At 52.7% G+C, this 18509-nt stretch overlaps 8 protein-coding genes across 8 annotated transcripts; 5 read left to right on the forward strand and 3 right to left on the reverse strand.

Annotated features, from left to right (window-relative positions):
- Window position 1: 1 nt before the first annotated feature.
- C7974DRAFT_382731 (MBOAT, membrane-bound O-acyltransferase family-domain-containing protein) lies at window positions 2-2566 on the reverse strand. Its single transcript, XM_046140702.1, has 3 exons — window positions 1505-2566; window positions 1323-1467; window positions 2-1274 (listed from the first exon to the last, which is right to left on the reverse strand). Exons 1-3 carry the CDS (start codon window positions 2195-2197, stop codon window positions 196-198), a joined length of 1917 nt encoding a protein of 638 aa, XP_046002772.1. The 5' UTR covers window positions 2198-2566; the 3' UTR covers window positions 2-195.
- Window positions 2567-3353: 787 nt separating this feature from the next.
- On the forward strand, window positions 3354-4823 carry C7974DRAFT_12783 (uncharacterized protein). The gene is made up of 3 exons (XM_046135300.1): window positions 3354-3700; window positions 3932-4370; window positions 4420-4823. Exons 1-3 carry the CDS (start codon window positions 3486-3488, stop codon window positions 4693-4695), a joined length of 930 nt encoding a protein of 309 aa, XP_046002773.1. The 5' UTR covers window positions 3354-3485; the 3' UTR covers window positions 4696-4823.
- On the reverse strand, window positions 4819-6322 carry C7974DRAFT_348634 (vitamin-D-receptor interacting mediator subunit 4-domain-containing protein). Its single transcript, XM_046139414.1, has 2 exons — window positions 5821-6322; window positions 4819-5772 (listed from the first exon to the last, which is right to left on the reverse strand). Exons 1-2 carry the CDS (start codon window positions 5966-5968, stop codon window positions 5018-5020), a joined length of 903 nt encoding a protein of 300 aa, XP_046002774.1. The 5' UTR covers window positions 5969-6322; the 3' UTR covers window positions 4819-5017.
- Window positions 6323-6411: 89 nt separating this feature from the next.
- C7974DRAFT_382737 (neuronal calcium sensor 1) lies at window positions 6412-8140 on the forward strand. The gene is made up of 4 exons (XM_046140703.1): window positions 6412-6716; window positions 7227-7312; window positions 7362-7657; window positions 7704-8140. Exons 1-4 carry the CDS (start codon window positions 6706-6708, stop codon window positions 7881-7883), a joined length of 573 nt encoding a protein of 190 aa, XP_046002775.1. The 5' UTR covers window positions 6412-6705; the 3' UTR covers window positions 7884-8140.
- A 109-nt stretch (window positions 8141-8249) lies between these two features.
- On the forward strand, window positions 8250-10953 carry C7974DRAFT_325328 (uncharacterized protein). Its single transcript, XM_046138966.1, has 2 exons — window positions 8250-10415; window positions 10467-10953. Exons 1-2 carry the CDS (start codon window positions 8558-8560, stop codon window positions 10532-10534), a joined length of 1926 nt encoding a protein of 641 aa, XP_046002776.1. The 5' UTR covers window positions 8250-8557; the 3' UTR covers window positions 10535-10953.
- A 227-nt stretch (window positions 10954-11180) lies between these two features.
- C7974DRAFT_382742 (ubiquitin carboxyl-terminal hydrolase 14) lies at window positions 11181-14087 on the forward strand. Its single transcript, XM_046140704.1, has 4 exons — window positions 11181-11413; window positions 11468-11535; window positions 11584-13632; window positions 13680-14087. Exons 1-4 carry the CDS (start codon window positions 11386-11388, stop codon window positions 13929-13931), a joined length of 2397 nt encoding a protein of 798 aa, XP_046002777.1. The 5' UTR covers window positions 11181-11385; the 3' UTR covers window positions 13932-14087.
- A 332-nt stretch (window positions 14088-14419) lies between these two features.
- On the forward strand, window positions 14420-15327 carry C7974DRAFT_439192 (iron sulfur cluster assembly protein-like protein 1; the record flags this gene model as incomplete). Its single annotated transcript, XM_046145272.1, has 3 exons — window positions 14420-14581; window positions 14677-14986; window positions 15034-15327. The coding sequence occupies 3 exons, from the start codon at window positions 14420-14422 to the stop codon at window positions 15180-15182; spliced, it is 621 nt and encodes a 206-aa protein (XP_046002778.1). The 3' UTR covers window positions 15183-15327.
- Window positions 15328-15974: 647 nt separating this feature from the next.
- C7974DRAFT_382747 (mitochondrial carrier protein-like protein) lies at window positions 15975-17670 on the reverse strand. Its single transcript, XM_046140705.1, has 3 exons — window positions 17325-17670; window positions 16952-17269; window positions 15975-16735 (listed from the first exon to the last, which is right to left on the reverse strand). The coding sequence occupies exons 1-3, from the start codon at window positions 17361-17363 to the stop codon at window positions 16091-16093; spliced, it is 1002 nt and encodes a 333-aa protein (XP_046002779.1). The 5' UTR covers window positions 17364-17670; the 3' UTR covers window positions 15975-16090.
- Window positions 17671-18509: the final 839 nt, after the last annotated feature.

Consider the following 18509-nt stretch of genomic DNA (forward strand, 5'->3'; position numbering starts at 1 on the left):
GGACATCAAGTCCGAGCCTCCTATATAGTAGCCTCACGCAAGCATTGTTACATACCGTGTCTGAGGAAGTAATCCGGTCCTTAAACACCATGCAACTCCGACAAGCCATAACGCTAACATGGAAGGCTTCACAGATCATAAGGCGCTGTGGTGGTAATGACTTGATTGAAGATTATTCGACTACAGCAAGCTACGTTACACTATCAGATACAGACTTGTGATCACACTGGGTCCAATGAAGAGACCAAACCAGAAGATCACATTGCCTAGCGTGTGCTTCTCTTTCATCCAACTGGTCTTCATGAACGCAGCAAGAGGAAGTTGCGTCAACTGAAACGTGAAGAGGTACCCTCTCACCTTGTGGAAGATGCAGAACATGAGCACCTCATGGACGATGGCGCTGAGGAGGAAAGTGAAGAAGGTCGCCTGCATCTTGGATAAATGAAAGAACGATATCGACGAGTGATAGACATGGCGCAGCAGGAAGTTGTGCACTGGTCTGTTCCAGTCGCGCGCATACTGGTCAAAACTTACACTGTTCCACCAAGCGCCGTAGAATCCGCGGTCGGCGAACCGTGTGATTTCGGCCAAGACATTGAGAAGGCACTCCCAGATCACATACCATGAAAGGAGTTGTTCGAGCAGCATAGGAAACAACATATCGCTGACTACCCATGGGAACTCCTTCCAGCGCTCATCAAGCGACATGCCTGCCTCTTTCTGTCGTGTGGTCTCGACGACAACAGGGTAGATATACGCTTGCGACACAACGATCATGACCCAGATGACGCCCAATGTAGCAGCCGTTTTCTCGGCAACATACCACCAGTTGATCTTTTCCTGGCGAGGGTACTCGAGATCGTAGACCAGGGTAGGTAAGCAGGTCCACTCAACGAAGTTAAGTAGCGATAGGTTGTTTGGGTACATGTTGTCGGTCGTTGTGCATTTGCCGCGAAGCTCGTCGTTCAATATGGTAATCTCGGTCGTGAGGATACGATGAAACGCTTGAATCTGCTCTGCGTCAAGGGGCTCACCATCCTCAATCGCGTGACCGATAGATGCAATCTGCGACTCCTCCGTTGAGAAGTCGGTCGAATACTTTGGGCCACGACTCCCCCGGTGTGTCAGGCCATTTTTGTTTGGTTTGTCCACGCCACTGGCCGCCAATATCCCTGCACTTGGCGAGGTAGGCGAAGGCCCTTCATGTGCGTCTATGCCGTCCAGCTGTTGGATCTTCTGCTCTAAAAGATTGCGTCTACGATACACGCGCGATACTAGTACATAGTCAATCACTGGCTGGTAGAGAGAAGGGATAGACTTACGATAACCGTTGTAAAATGAGTAGGCATGCTGCTTCATCAGCAGAACAAAGACGTGCAGAACAACGAAGACTGTGTGCGTCCAAGGCCATTCTCTCCAGAAAGTCCAGAATATAACAAATCCCGTGAAGAACAGCTGCCATACGGACTGAATGATCCACCCGGAGCCATTCCACGATAAGTACCCCCGCCGCAATGGCTTTCTGCAAAAAGAAACCAAAGCTGGTTGCGCAGCACATGGCTGCATCTGTTGCCAAGAGTACGAACAGGTCGCGATCTACCATCAAGTGTAATATCTCCGCCTTTCCAAAGATGGAACCCTCCTCTTTATAGTTCCAAGCTGCGATACGTGTGAGCAGAAGTGCCATGGCAATCCAGAATAACGTGAAGAAACCATGGAACGGCGACTGCGAGGCGCTTGGGTTCTGACGATCGAATGTCGTGAATTGGCGGGTGAAGACCAAGTCTCGAAGTCTGGCCTTGGACTTTCCGCTAAGCTTCTCCACCTCCTTCTGCATACCCGAATGCATGATCTCGCGGAAGTCCTCAGCCGTGAGACTATGCTGGGTCTTCTTGCCCGAATCATCGATCAAAACCTGAATGCTTTTCCTCTTCACCTTGTACTTGTTCTCATCTCCCTTGCCATCGTACGCCCCGTCCTCGCTACCGTCAGACGGTATCGCGGTTGTATTCCCACTTCGATTGCCGGCGGCAGCCTTATTCGTGGAGACTCTCAGTTGGGTGGCACCATCAACGTCCATGTCAGATGAACCCTCTGGTGTCCATGAACCCTCCCTGTTGATCCGCGGTACATGTGCGAGACCATCGAGCGCGTGCGCTGTGACCGAGGGTCGGCGTTCGGATTCGATATTCGGCATTGTCTGGTGTATAAACCGCTCTCAGAAGGTTGCGGAGGTGTGTAATGTTTGAGCTTCAGGCAGTCGTCATATGTGTTAAGGAGCTTGGACGCGAGTCGTTCTGCACGCGGATTCGTGTGACGGCAACATCGAGCATTATGTGCTTACAAAAACCGGCAAAAGGATACAATGCTATGGGCGAAACTTAATCTTTGTACAGCTCACGCGATTCTGTATCCGCTGAGGCCCGCGGACCAAACGAGAAGGACCGTGAGGTGGTGGTTCGGAGGTTCGGTACTCCGCCCTTGACGATGATGTAATGATGGTGCCTGCATGGTGGCAGCGGCAATCACTCATTAGGCACAGGTTGGATGAGGTAATCAACCATCGGGTAGATGTTAAAAGCACTAGAGTGCCATCTTCGGAACAGTTCTACTCTCTTCATTATCTCGAATTGTACAAGTAGTAAGTTGTACTGCTCTACTTTCATGCTCTTCTAAAGGTTGCTAACCATGTTCAGTCACGTGCCGTTGGGTATGTACCCGGCAAAATGTTGCCGAAACTGTTGCCAACACCTGACCTCATCCAACCTGTGCCCGGCAATTTGTTGCCGGGCCTGCTGCTAGTACCCTCTTCACTAAATTCGAATTGTACTCCAGTGTGCGGGAATTCTGGTCATTGCAAGTTATGTTGGAGAGGGCAAGTGCAAGTCCCTGCGTGACTACTCCTCCCCGTCTCAAGCCACATGCAGTCTGGCATGTGCTGGCAACAGGTGCGGCAATAGTTCACCGGGCAGATGTTGGGAGCAGTCTGCCCGGTGGTGGCTTTGACCTCTGCTTCCTGTTCAGTGACCGGTTTCGCGCTGCACAGCCTCGCTCGGCGTGGTAAACACCAAAGCGATGGATCTAAGCAGACTTCGCCAATCCCGTACAGCGCATTGGCACATGTACGGAACGTGTCACGACCACATCATGTTGTGGAAATATCGTATATGCAACTATCAGGCGCCCTCCACAGTCTTGAAAGTCCTCTCGCAGTCCTATGAGATCGCGTAGAACATCTGAGAGTTGTTGTCAAGCCTCCTCTCAGCTTGGCGGTTAGGCCCCTCATCGGTCTTCTCGTCATTCGTAAAACTATATTGAACTAGGAGGCATGTCAAGGCTGTGGCAGCAAGTGGGCAGTGCAAGAGCGCATTTCATCTTGTGTATAAATCTACCGGGTGATCTGCTACCTCGTCTACAGCTTATCTTACAGCACTGCTACTCGACCATCCAGCAAGACTGTGTCAACTTCTCCCAACACGACTAATATGGCAAGAAACTCTGGCGACTCCGCGTCGAGGTGTTTCCAGTCTGATTATGGCTACTACAACAAATCAGATTACGCAATGTACGCCTGCATGGTGGTCATGCTCGCATTGTATCTCGGTACAGTGATCGCGCTATGCGTTGTTCGCCGGAAGACTGGGCCTGGCAAACACCTCATCGGCATACCTTACATGTTGGCCTTGCTGTTTATGTTTATGTAAGTACAACTCTCTACTTGCATAATAGAAGGGGATCAGGTGATGAATCTGCAATCTCGCGAGCTCTCTACACTCTCGAGGCCCTTCGGAACCACAGATCATTCAGACATATATACGAACGTCTGTTTTCTCTTTGAACGCTTGTTAGGGCCTATGGCTTGATTGCTGTCAATGGCTTTCCTTACTACATAGAAGTGGTCACTATCGAACATAGAGCTGACAAACACAAGCGAACAAGCCCTTGCATTCATTTCGGCCACTCTCCTAGCATGCGAGATATCCGTCGATATCAGGCGCATTTACGACACAAACATCGCAATCAATGTGTTTTCCGGCATCAACACGTTCTTGTTGCTGTTTGTTGTCATCTACACTCTCAACACTATGCTGCGCAAACAACTGGGCCACAACCCATCATCACTTAGAATTGCCTTAGGGATCGACCTCTTCGTTCTAGGCAGTCTCCTCCTCTCTTCTGTCGTCCTAGTGGCCTACCTCTATTGGCATTTCAGTAGAGCCTATTTCCGGGGTTACATCTCTATTTCACCTATGTCTCCTCTATATGTGACACTAGCGTTCTCTGCTGTGTTCCTCATTAGCATTTTGGCCTCTGGCGCTCTATCGATAGCTGCAGCACGGTCCCTCAAGAAGAGAAACAGTGCGAGTAATGTAAGTATCCCAAGCAATCTGAATATCACATCAACTAACATACCAACAGTCCTTTGTTGCATGGATTGCAGTCTTGATTGCGTTACTATTCGGCAATAGCTTGCTCAATATTATCATGGACTCGCTCCAGGTGTCGTCCATTGGTCTTAGAGGGGATAGTTACGTGGCCATGGCATGGATGTCGAGCATCTTCCGCGGTTTGGCATACATCACCATCATTATCATTGCCAAGAACCCAGCCTGGAGGTCGAATAGAGAACAGCCGCATGCATACATCGATCAGCACGAAGCCCCCGCATACCATGGCATGAGCCAGCGTGTATGATAGGCTCACCGAGCGTTCACGATGTTGATGACCCCTACAACAGTTATTTGGTTTGGCTTCCTCGAGCACAGCGTTCCATTTGTTTAGATTAGATACTCAGTCAAAGTACATATTTCGGCTCACACGTTCCCTGTCGCTACGCTCTGCGTGGTTCTCACTTTAACTGTTCATGTGAAGTGCTGTAGTCAACACGAAGGAACCCAAAATTTCACTTGCGTCAACGGCACGCATGTTCAACGATCCGGTGTGAGCTAATTCTACTTGATTGTAAGTTGCATAGCTGTAACCATGAAATCAACATATGACACTTGATCGTCCGCCATCATTCATCGTCTGACTCCATGTCATCAAACAGTGTGAACCCAGCTCTCGCTGGAGCCGCCGGGACAGCTTGAGCCGGCGGCTGCTGCTGAGGCCTTTGATCCAGGAGCTGCGGCTCTGGCTGTACTTCCTCTGGCGCCTGAGGCGGCACGTCATCCGAGAATTTCTTCCTCTCCTCTTCCTCGTATGCCTCAATGTTGAAGTCGTCTAGATTGCGACCCTGTTCGCGGTAGTGGTAGAGTTTCCAGAGGTTGCCCCGTCGGATTTTATCACTGTCTGGCCAGGGATACCATGCAAAACCACCATCCTTGAGCTTCTTCAGCCATTCTTCCTCCTCTGCGGTTATTTCCGGCACTGCCGCGCCTGTCTCTTCGTCATCCTTTTGTGCTTCTGTGCTGTCTTTGGATGGATCGACGGGAGCTGTTGCGGTCGTGGGCGTGCTCAAGCCGTTTGTCGCTGGTGCGCTGGCCGAAGCTTCATCGGCTTCCTTGTCTTTACTCGTAGCGCTGTTCGCATCAGGTACACGTTCGCGGAAGGTTGGTGGGACGGTGTATTTAGAGATGCTCTTTGCGTATTGGAGCAGCTCATCGAATGGCACATGGCGTGAATTGTCAGGAAATATCGTCGCCGGCGTCTCAGAGAGCTCTTTGCGCAAGCCCGCCAAAGCTGCTACAGACGATTTGAGCTGCTCTTCTAACGTATCAGCTTCCGTACGAAGGGCGTGCAGGCGTGCATGATTTGCCTGGTGCCTGGCGACTGTTACTCATCAGCCGTGTATTCTTAAGGCACGGTGTGTAGTCCTACGCTGGTCAAGACCATGACTGAGCCCGTCGTCGGCGGCAACAAGGTCGATTGCTGCCTGAGGATTCGGGTTGTATGACGCGATGGAGTCAACCAAGGTGCCCAAGGCCTGCTCTACGCGGTCGAACTGCGCCTGCAAGATGTCGTCCATGGTTTGCGAAGCGCGTTCCGCGGTACAAACAAGCGCGTACTAGGGTCTGCAAGCTTTACGGTGCAAGGCTCTGGGCGACTGCGATGTAAGGCACGTGACTGACTGTGTATGCCAGCGAAATGCACAACTGCGGCACGGCAAATTGCGCGCAGCTAAAAGTCGCGTGGGCAGCGTGCAGCGTGCAGCGTAGGGCTACGGATAAAACGCAGCGAGCGCTAGATGCCGCCAGCTGGGTGGCCGAGGTGCCTTGGGGGTGTCACAGTCCAGCAGTGAGCTGTTGCGTATCCTTGCGCGTCCATGCGTGTCGAGCTCCTTTAGCAGCGGTTGCCACAGGTCATTGGACAGGGCGTTGGCTGTCCGGTGGGGTGCTGGTGCTCGGACACAGTCGAGAGCTGGAACGACGCTGGATTCAAGTCTATATTTGGCGCCGCTCATTCGTCACCACCACATATATCGTTCACCAACTGCCCTTGATAGCATCCTCAGATCTTCACGTCCCTGTGACCTAAAATTCGCATCAGCAACCGTACCTGTTCCTGAGCGCTTGCTGCTGCGCCTCGCCCAGCTGCCCTGAACCCCGCCATACCAATCGATTGCGCCCGCGGTTCAGCGCCCCGCCACGACAGCTAACCCGCACGCTTCTGCTGCGGCGCCTGACTTCTGCCTGCGAACTCTCGTCGTCCTCCTCCACACGCCTCCTGTGCTTCGCGACGCTCCCTTAGACGTCTTTCTTCAACATGGGTAAATCGTAAGTTGTATTTCTCTTCATGTTTCACAGCGCGGGGCGTTTGCGTGTGCCACTTCAGCTCCGAGCGACGCCTTCCCTCCACCTGGATATGGCCGGCACGTCAAAATAATCACACGAGACGACCCATCGACCTTCGCCATGGACTTCACACACACAAACGCAACAGGCGGTCATACCTAGGCCCCACCGAGAACTGCACGAAGCCTGTCGCCCGCAACACCGAGTACAAGCCTCGCAACTCTCCCCGGCCTACGATATGTCGGTGCACCAGACGCCAACCAGCTCGCCCAAGATACCTCTTCTTGAGCGGCACCATCCGCCGCTCAAGTTTGCGCGTCAACATCATGTGGAGATACCGAACCCTTCCGATCCGGCCTATGCGCACTACAAGGCTGTCCAACACGTTGCGCTTACAAATGCCGTCAACGGGCTATGGAAAGAGCTGTCTTTGCGGAGCTTTGTGGAGCATGTTAAGATAGAGAACCAAAAGCTGATTGTATGTTACTACAGCCAGAGTAAGCTCTCGCAGCAGGAGCTGGCCGATCTGCAGAAGGCAACCCATTTCGACAAGAAAGAATTGCAGCAATGGTACAAGGGTATGCAGGGCGCTACAACTTCGGTCGTGCGATCGCTGAAGCAACACAGGTTTCCTCAAGGACTGCCCATCCGGCATGCTTACTAAGGAAGAGTTCCAGAAGATCTATAAACAGTTCTTCCCGTTCGGGGACCCATCATCGTTTGCAGATTATGTATTTAATGTCTTCGACGCAGACAAATCCGGTACTATCGACTTCAAGGAGTTCATCTGCGCGCTAAGCGTTACAAGTCGGGGAAAGATGGAGGACAAGCTTGACTGGGCCTTTCAGCTGTACGACATCGACGGAGACGGCAAGATCAGCTACGAGGAGATGCTAGCAATTGTAGAGGCCATATACAAGATGGTATGTCAAGCCCAATCTGCTCCGATCTCTGTACTGACGATCGTAGGTCGGCTCCATGGTTAAGCTCCCCGAAGACGAAGACACTCCAGAGAAGCGCGTCCGCAAGATCTTCCGAATGATGGACAAAGACGAGAACGGCAGCTTAGACATGGCCGAGTTTAAAGAGGGCTCCAAGCGTGACGAGACGATCGTATCAGCACTGTCTCTCTACGACGGGCTGGTATAGGCGGCAGTGCTATTGTTATTTCTTGTTCGTGACTTCTTCGATACCACATTGCGTCGTGGGATTTCTTGGCATGCATCTATTAGGCATGCTGCATGAGGTGGAAGTCTGTTCGCTTAGGCGCAGGTTTCGACATGACTGATGTAGATATGACTTGCTGCATTGGTTTAACTGTGCAATACATGGATATCCAAATTCAGTCTTGTGTTGGCTAACCGTCAAGGTGAAAATGACATTGGGCTGCTCGTTCAGCATCATCCATGCAGCCGCGAGACGTGACTGTGAACTGCTTGCATACGTACTCGTCAATGCGAGAGTTGCTCGTAAAAGAGGGCCTCCCACGCGCTGTGCCGAAATCCAGGGATATCGTGGCGGGTGGCCTACCTTGGCATCATGACGCGTAATTCCAGGCGTGTGTCACGTAGAGCTTGGGACAGGTAGCTTGTGGCCAACATCATTGCTTTGGCAAGCCTCCACCAGTTCGCACTCCATGCTGCGCGACAACAACGTGTAATTGTAGTGATTGTTCTTGCACAAGTTGTATATCATCATTCGCCTGCAGTCGACGCACGTCCATCCGTCTCCGCGGCCACCTCGTGGCTGTGCTGAAGGCAACGTATCGCAGCAACACTCTGCGCGTATCCCCACCTGTCCGCCACCACAAACTACAAACCCCGATGCGGAGACTCGACATATCAGCATCTGGCGCAGTCCTAGCATCATTGTTAGCGCTTGCGCCAACACCGGTCGCCGGATTCTACTTCCCAGGAACTGCGCCAACGTCCTACAAAGAAGGAGACACAGTACCGCTGTTCGTCAACCGCCTAACACCCGCCGACTCGCAAAACGACCCCAAACTACGATCTGTGTTCTCGTTCGATTACTATCACGAGCCTTTCCACTTTTGTCGACCAAAAGATGGACCGAAATTCGTCAGGGAGAGCTTGGGCAGCATATTGTTCGGTGACCGCATACAAGACAGCCCGTTTGAGCTCAAGATGGGGATAAATGAGACGTGCAAGGCGCTGTGTGGGCCGCAGGAGTACGATTCGAAAGACGCCGTATTCGTGAACAATAAGATCAAGCAAGGGTATGATTTGAATTGGCTGATAGACGGGTTGCCGGCTGCGCAGTTATTGAAAGACCCCAACTCCGACCTGCCCTTCTACAGTCCTGGTTTTGCGCTTGGACTGCTGGATGGAGAGAACCCGATCTTCAACAACCACTACGATATCGTTATCGACTACCACGAGGCAGGACCGAACAACTTCCGGGTCGTAGGTGTGCTGGTGGACCCTTACTCAATGAAGGACCCAAAACAATCCGAATGCCAGAGCGCGCAGACTCCAATCATCCTGAATGAGGACAAGGGCGATAAGGTCGATTTCACCTACAGTGTTTACTGGCGCCTTAGCCCGACACCGTTTGCGACACGCTGGGACAAGTACCTCCACGTCTATGACCCGAAGATTCATTGGTTCTCTCTAATCAATTCCGCTGTCATTGTTGTGTTCCTCGTCGGCATGGTCAGCACGATCCTGGTTCGCACGCTCAGGAAGGATATCGCAAGGTACAACCGTCTGGATCAATTTGCTCTTGACGACTTCGGTCTGGACAATGACGTGGAGGACGGTGTAGCAGAAGACTCAGGGTGGAAGCTGGTTCATGGCGATGTCTTCAGACCACCAAAGAACCCTTTGTTCCTGTCAGTCTTACTCGGCAACGGAGCCCAGCTTTTCGCCATGACAGCGCTGACCATTGTGTTCGCTCTGCTCGGGTTCCTGTCTCCCAGCAACCGTGGCGCTCTCGGAACCGTTATCATCATCTTCTATACTCTCTTCGGCATCATTGGCGGCTACGTCTCCTCGCGAACTTACAAGTTCTTCCATGGCGAGAAGTGGAAGCTGTGCTTCTTCTACACACCATTCGCCCTCCCGGTTGTAGTCTTCGCAACATTCTTCCTGCTCAATCTCTTCGTCTGGGGCCGTGGCGCGTCGGGCGCTGTTCCTTTTACTACGATGCTCGTCATTGTAGTGATCTGGTTCGTCATCTCGGTTCCTCTCAGCTTCGCGGGATCTTGGCTAGGTTTCAAGCAAGCTGCTATTGAGCCACCCGTCCGCACAAACCAGATCCCCCGTCAGATCCCTCCTTCCGGCGGCTATCTACGACCGATTCCCTCAATGGCACTTGCGGGTATCCTTCCCTTTGGCGCCATCTTTGTTGAGCTCTACTTCATCATGAACTCCATTTGGTTTAGCAAAGTTTACTATATGTTTGGTTTCCTGTTCATCTGTTTTGGACTCATGATCATTACGTCCGCTGCGGTTACGGTGTTGATGATCTACTTCCTGTTATGTGCCGAGAACTATCATTGGCAGTGGCGCAGCTTCTTCACTGCAGGAGCGAGCGCGTTCTATGTCTTTGCCAGCTGTTTACTCTACTGGGTCAAAGATGTCAGCTTCTTGAGCTGGACGAGCGGAGTTGTGTATCTGGGCTACTCGGCGCTACTGAGCTTGTTGGTGTTTGTGCTGACTGGTAAGTCAAATGCTCATTTTGTACAGAGTCTAGTGCTAACATGAATGGCAGGTACGATTGGCTTCTTCGCCAGCTGGCTCTTCACGCTCAGGATTTACCGGTCGATCAAGGTCGACTAAGTAGCGCCGTTAACGAACACGGGATACGTGGAAGGCGAGGACAATGACTGTCATTGTCGATGTACTGGCTAGTGCTGTCGATGCTACTTGGGGGGTCCTCACAACTGGATGCAAACACCAACATTATTGCTCTGTTGCACAAATTTGGGTCTTGCAGATGAGGTAGGGACCATACAGTTGTGTGAGGGGGCGTTAAACATGGTCCCAGCTGTAGTGTGGAGGCTTCCGAGGCTTGGCTTTGTTTATGTGGCCATCGCTTGCGCCTGTCTGGAAGTATTCAGTCATTGTCGATCTTATTTCTTGAACCCGACATCTTGATATGTTGTCTATAGATACTCCATGTTGTATAGTTAGACACGCGTGGCGTCAGGCGTAGCCTTTCGAACCCTCAAACAGCGTCAAGCTTGAATCTGCATACTATTGGCTTGCTTCTACGATAAAGTGATGACAATGATAGGATGTCAAATATATTCGGCCTTGTACATATTGCGAGGCGACGAATGTACCATAGCCTAAATCATGGGAATTCTTCAAAATGTATTTTTGGCTTAACCACAATAGGATGGGCTAGGCAATGGTCACGTTCTCTTGCAAGAGATAATGGCAATTTTGAGACTATGTATGCAGCGTAGTCAGATGGTCGGGTGTCTTTCCCACAGCGCGAGGGGGAGGCTGTTGCCCCACACTTGATGGAGCTATGACGGAGCTCCGTCATGCCGATCCAGGGACCAACTGCAGGCACGCCACAGCGTGTTTGCTCTTGCTCTTGCCTCTTTTGCCTCCGGCCTTCTCTTCTTTTGGCCTCTCCATAACATTTGTACTCTCCCAACTCTAGAATCACAATACGAAACATGGCGTGTGTGCACGTAAATGCGCCAGGTAATACCCCGCGTTGCTTTTCGCCCCGCTGCAGCGGTATTTACATGTTTACAGAGCTCCGCTCGCCTGGTCCTAACCAGTCTGTATATCGCGAGGATTGCACGCAGTGCTTCGATTCGATCGTGAGTATCCCCGAAGTGTTGTACTTGTTCAAGCTGACGTGTGGCCAGGACGACCCCACCGGTCTCGACGTGTGCTTATACTGCTTCAACGGTGGTTGTACAGCCGACCGAGGCCACTCCCTCATCCACATCTCGGGCGCAAACCACCCTCTCGTGCTGAACATTAAGCGCACTCGCAAACAGGTTTCACGTGACGAACCCCCAGCGAAGATCACGAAGCTCTCCATCGCCGCCGAGACCGAAACCGACCGCTACGACACCACCACCACGGTCAAGTGCTACGAATGCAACGTTGATGAGGTAGACAAGAGCTCTGGAAAGCTCCCAGGGCTTGTGGAGGCTGTCCTAAAAGCGAACACCTTTGCTAGGCAGGAGGAAGTGAAGGCATGGGAGCAAGAGATGACTGCCTGCGAGCATACACTGTGCCTTGAACAGCAGGATGCGAGGCAGATTGAGTCTGGGGCTCTCGGACATTGTTCCGAGTGTGATCTCAACGAGAATCTATGGCTTTGCCTGACTTGTGGCAACCTTGGCTGTGGGCGACAGCAATTTGGTGGCGTCGGTGGCAACTCGCACGGTGTAGGACATACGAAGACGACAGGCCATCCCGTTGCTGTCAAGCTGGGTTCTCTGACTGCAGACGGAACTGCAGACATTTACTGTTACGCCTGCGACGAAGAGCGAATCGACCCCGAGCTTCCGGACCACCTGGCACACTGGGGCATCAACATCAAGGACCGAGTGAAGACAGAGAAGAGCTTAACGGAGATGCAAGTCGAGCAGAATTTGCGATGGGAGTTTTCCATGACGACAGAGGATGGCAAAGAGCTGAAGCCTTTGTTCGGCTCGGACTTCACTGGACTGAAGAACCTGGGCAACAGTTGTTACCTTAACAGCACACTGCAAGCGTTGTTTGCGATACCAGAGTTTAGAGATCGATACTACCTTCCTGAGCAAGGACCACCGGATGCGGCGCTCCCTGCCGAGGATCTGGAAACTCAGCTTCGTAAAATCGCTGACGGATTGATCTCTGGTCGATACTCGAAGCCAGATAGCGATGTCGTTGTCACCGAGGATACACCCGAGGCTCCACACCAGCGTGGGTTGGCACCGGCTATGCTGAAGCATTTGATCGGACGAGGACATGCAGAATTTTCCACAATGCGACAGCAAGACGCATTTGAGCTGCTACTCCATTTGCTTAAGCTTATCTCGCGGTCCCAGCATGTCGCACCTTTCAAGGACCCCGTCGATGCTTTCAGATTCGTCATGGAGCAGCGTTTACAGTGCATCGGCTGCAAACGAGTACGCTATCGATCTGACGAGCAGGAGAACATATCGATTCCTGTGCCGATTCGTAGAGTGCCGAAAGATGCGCAGATGGACGCTACTGACGGTCAAGGCAAGGAGAAGGAGAAGGAAGAGTTCGAGTCTGTCACACTGAAGGAATGTCTTGACATCTTTACGGCCGAAGAGGTAGTTGAGCTCACATGTGGTGCTTGCGGCAGCAAAGATGGCTTCACGAAGAGAAGTATGTTCAAGACATTCCCCTCCGTTTTGGCTGTCAACGCTCGCCGCTTCGAGATCGTCAACTGGGTGCCCACGAAACAAGACGTTCCGGTCATTGTCAATGACGAAGCGATGCCATTCGACGCATACAAATCACGCGGTCTACAGGATGGCGAAGAAGTGCTTCCTGACGACGCAGACTCTGGCAGCTCCGCCAAGTGGACGCCAAACGAGGCTGCATTGTCGATGCTTGAAGCCATGGGCTTTCCTCGTGTGCGATGTGAGAAGGCGCTACATGCTACTGGCAACGAGGACGCAGAAGCCGCTTCGAACTGGCTCTTCGCTCACATGGAAGACCCTGACATCGACGACCCTGTCGACTTCAACGCTGGCGCAGACAAGTCCAGCAGTGGTGCTCCAAGTGCAGTCGACCCCGAGAAGATCGAAATGCTCAGCGGCATGGGTTTCAATGCTCCACAGGCTCGGCAAGCACTCAAGGAGACTGGAGGAGATATGGAGCGTGCTGTTGAGTGGCTGTTCAGTCATCCCGAGGCCGCCGGAGACTTTGGTGACGACGCAAGTGCAGGGGTAAGTCTATGTCGTCGACACATCTTACTACAAACTGACATGAACAGGCACCTGCCGAATCACAGGAGAAGCTACAGGCAGGAAGCGACAAGCTACCTGCTAACTTCCAGCTACAGTCTATTGTGTGCCACAAGGGTAGCTCTATCCATGCGGGGCACTACGTTGCGTTTGTCCGCAAGCAGCAGCCTGACGTGCAAGACACTGCTTGGGTTCTTTTCAATGACGAGAAGGTAGCTAAGGCTGCCGATATCGATGAGATGAAGAAGTTTGCATATGTGTATTTCTTCAGGCGTTTGTAAGACGGGCAGTCTAGGTGCATTGATGGAGCTAGCATAGCGGGTGCGGAGTTGATTGCGATTGGTGCGTTTGAACCTGCCACATCGAAAAAGGGACATTACCGAGAGTGATGATGGGGGCATGAAGCAGTCTTAAGACGTCAAGATACAAAATTACAATATTCATCTGAAGCCAGCTGTGCGCTCGGTGCTCGATCTGATTGTGCATGTGATGACAATCGTGGTTCATCTGATAAGACGAAGCCCGGAGATCGCGCTCGCCGCTCGGTGAACTGATCGTTTCTCCGACGGATGGTGTGGGGTTGCGTCCAAGCTTGGATTACATCGCCGAGACTCGCAGAGGCGATAAGTGACATCTTTTCCCTTGACCCTCGTCACTCATTACACGACCACCACCTACACCCACGCTTCAACCCTTCGACCCTGTATTGCACTCAATCGATTGCAATAACCCAAAAAACTTCGCAACCATACACATACACTCTTCCACCATGTTCAGGAGAGTAGCAGCAGCAGTTCCCGCCCAGGCCGGCCGAGTGCTCGCAACCGCCGCCAGACCCAGCATCGCCTCGCCCCTCCGCACAGCAGCACCCACAGTATCAGCAGCCGGCAGGCGGCAATACCACGAGAAAGATAAGTCGCATCTTTGCGCAGTGACGGCGATGGAGTAGGAGTGGCAAGGGTCGTCGGAGACGATTCCGAGTCGCACTCCACCCATCACTGGCGCGCAATTTGCCAGAACAACCAGCTAACATCCGCAGCACTGCTCGACCACTACAGCCGTCCCCGCAATGTTGGCTCCATGTCAAAGACCGACACGGACGTTGGTACCGGTCTTGTCGGCGCGCCCGCATGTGGCGACGTCATGAAGCTGCAGATCCGCGTCGACCCCAACAACAACACCATCAGCGACGTCAAGTTCAAGACATTCGGCTGTGGTAGTGCGATCGCAAGCTCGAGCTACCTGACAGAGCTTGTCCGGGGTATGACATTGGAGGATGCCGCGAGGATCAAAAACACCGAGATTGCAAAGGAGTTGTGCCTGCCGCCTGTCAAGCGTAAGTTTCTACTCTCGAATGTGCTGGATACCTTACTGACTCTACAGTTCACTGTTCCATGCTCGCAGAAGACGCAATCAAGTCCGCCATCTCGAATTACTACACCAAGAACCCCAATGCCCGTGCAACAGACCTCGGTGGCAAGTCTGCGCCGCTGCCCAAGGTCGAGGTTGAGACTGTCTCCGCTACCGCGTAGACATGGGATGAAGGAGACCCGAAATTGAGAATGATATTGATACCAGGAGACGGGGGGAACATGACGTGGAGATGAAATTTTGGAACGACTGGGACGTGGAGCTATATTGAAAACTCTACCTTGCGTGCTACCACCATCACGCCTTTCGCTTCTCAACTCCGCTAGGACAGCTTCGGCGTTTGTAAAATTGTGGCTGGCTCGAGACTGAGATATCACGGATTGGAGCTGGCTAGTGTAAACAACAGACTATGAATAAAAAGATGAAAAGAAGCGACATGTGCCAATGTGTCGACCTGACCAAGTCGTTAGTGCTTATAATGTCACAGAGGAGAGTACCATGATGACTACGCTGCTGCATGTGACAAGAAGGGTGCGACTCGGTCCGTCCAGGAGCAGCGTGGGATCTTATATCAACGAGATTCGGCGCAATCTGGATCTGTAGCACACGCTGGTGTGAGCTGAGCATCACGCCACTTCCGGCAAGGTTGTGGGGAAGCGCAGAACCAGACTCTGACGTACGCGTGCACACGATCTGATTCTGGATCACAAAGACGGATCTACGCCGACGTACATCTACCGATGCACGTTGAGCCCTTTCATGATTGAATCAGTTTGAGTATTTGCTTTGCATGTGCTGTGCTCGCCGTCTCGACCTGCCTGACTATATTGGTACAAGCCGCCTCTTCCCGTCTACCTGGAATGACAATGAAGGAGGGACTGGTTGTGTGCTAGATACCAGCAGAACGCCGACGCCATCGCTGTGAAGTCTCGAGACCAAAGCCCTATATACCCCCCCCCCCCCCCCATGCAGCAGTGCAATGCAGTCCTTGTGCGTTGTACTGTATCGTTGTCTCTTTCTAGTCCTTGCTGGAGATTGGTGCTGGCATGGAAGCCAATCATGATGCGCTCTATAAGAAGCCGTTGTTCCACGATCCCATGAGCGCGTCTCGCGTCATCTCAAAGCTGAGCCAGCTGCTTGCCATGCTGGGCGCGACCTTGAGCAGGTTTGGCACGATGCCCTTGTACAGTCCTCGGAGACCCTCTGTCATGACGATCTGTTTTATCGCGTCGCCGATGCCTGCGTATTTGTATCCCATGCCGCTCATGGTGTTGATCTGGAAGCGTCGTCGCAGCACGTCGAATGGATATGTGATGGTCTGCGCTACGGCGCCGGAAACAGCACCCGCTCCCAGCTTGCCAATCGCGCTGGGATCTTTTTGGCCTTCGGGCGTGAATTGTGTGCGTGCCAGCTCGTACACCATGAAGTTCAAGCCGACGTATGGGGCCACTCCAGCCACGGTGGGAAGAATGCCTCGATAAAGTGCGGGGAGTCCACCTTCTGTCTTGTACATGCCCACCAAGAGCGTCCACATGCCTGGCAATTTCTTGCCTTCTTCCTTCTGGAGACTGGAGAACGACGCGGACTGGATGGACAATCTGGTGCGCACGATATCGAGTGGGTATGTGAAGGATACGGATGTGACGCCAGCAAGGCCACCGCAGAGTAGCCGCTGGTATGCGCCTAGTGGGGCGCCTGGTTCGCTCTCGAAGAACTGAAGTTGTCAGATATGAGATCGCAGTCGGTATGTACCCGCTGCGTGTGTTGACATCCTGAAAGTCTCGAACAATGCGTCCCTCCATTGCTGTACGACTCTGCACCTTCACGTGCACGGCCATGACCACCCGCCCAAACGCAACTCGCAGCAGAGCTTGTCCAGCAACTCAAATCCCAGACGAACAAAACGAAGTGGCGAAAAGGAGTTACTCACCCTCTTGTAGACGTTGTATGCGCTGAACTGCACAGCGGAGTAGGGAACAATTCGTATGCAGTTAGTTCCATTGCCAGCCATGAAGCCTCTCCAGCCCTCCTCCCTCCACATCTTTGCCAGCGCTTTTGGCACTGACATTTTGTATTCTTCGCGGCCAACGCTTTGAATTTGGAACAGGATCTTGAGGCGCTCGAGGGGCGAAACGACGGTTCGAGAAACAGCGCCAGCAACTCCTCCAGCGATGAAGGACGCAACGACCGGTTGCGCAACGGCTTCCCTTAGTTTGTCGAGTTTTGTGGGGTTCGGTACGCTGAGGGGCTACGATTGCAATGTGAGTTTAGGCTTGCCAGCTGTACTGGGTTTGTTGACGTACGTTTGCGCCCGTCCCTGGCTGAGCTGGCGCAACAGCCATTGTTGAGGTAATGTGCAAGTCTTGAGTCGTCGGTACTCACAACCAAAAAGGCAATGTGTGTAGAGATGTACTCCGTAACTCGAGTGGCTGCACGTTCACCGGGAGCAGGAGAGTGAGGTGGAGACCGATGTCGAGCTCATCGGTAGCTGCAGCGGCGCAATTGACAGGCTGGCGCTTCTACGAAAGCAGGAGCTGTTGTTATGCGTCGAATGGATCGGCCATGTAAGGCAACTCAGTGGCAGTCGATTCGGTGTGTTGTGAGCAACAGGTCACGGCGCAATGGGCGAGGGCGGCGTCTGAAGCTATGATCTCCGGCGAAGTGGAGTTTTGATGATGACCGAACCCCAAAATGCTAGCGCAGCGAGCCGAACGAAAGGCCCATGTTCCCTTGACGTAGAGGTCCCGCCCGGTCTTTCGCGACGCTGCAGTAGCCCAGCACGCCTTGACAACGGTTCTCCGTATTTGGCAGCTGCCATTCGTGAGCTACCGGACGCACTGATAGAGGCACCTTGTTGTGTCTCGGTCTATTTCACGTCACATTAATTGCAACACGGTCCCGCGCACACCATTTGCCAACAAAGCAAGGACGCCATGGGTGCACAGGGCCAGTAAATGGTGATGGCGCTCGTCGCCTGGTGCCCCTTTTCAGCCTCAAGTCAGCTGGCGCCGACGTCTGCACCAGCTGTTCTGATACGATCACAGACGCAGCAAATCACCACCACCATCAACACTTTGGAGGAGGTACCGTGTCTTGTTCGATGGTCGCTCGTGCATGTAACCGCAGACCTGGTAGTGGGTATCTACCGAAATGATACCGTGCTGTGCGGCTAAAAGGGTTCTTTTGGCTACCCGCATCTCACGGCATCAGCTCCAAGCTGTCGCGGCGGCTCCGCACTTCGGATACGCCATCTTTCTAGGCTGGTGGGGTGCATAAGTCGGCCGTGGACAAGCAACGCTATGGGCCCATCGAAGCCAAGGACGAGAACGCCCCGGGTGCTATCGCTGCTTGCTAGCTCTGTGAAGATATCGTCAAACGTGGAAAGTATGCACGTGTACCACTGCACGTCAACACAAAAACGAAGACGTATGAAGAGGCACGAGATTGCTTTGATTATATTAACTTGGACTGTATACCACATATTCTCA

This window comes from Boeremia exigua, assembly GCF_020726555.1.
Source record: "Boeremia exigua strain MPI-SDFR-AT-0100 chromosome Unknown C7974scaffold_1, whole genome shotgun sequence".
Classification (NCBI taxonomy): Eukaryota; Fungi; Ascomycota; class Dothideomycetes; order Pleosporales; family Didymellaceae; genus Boeremia; species Boeremia exigua.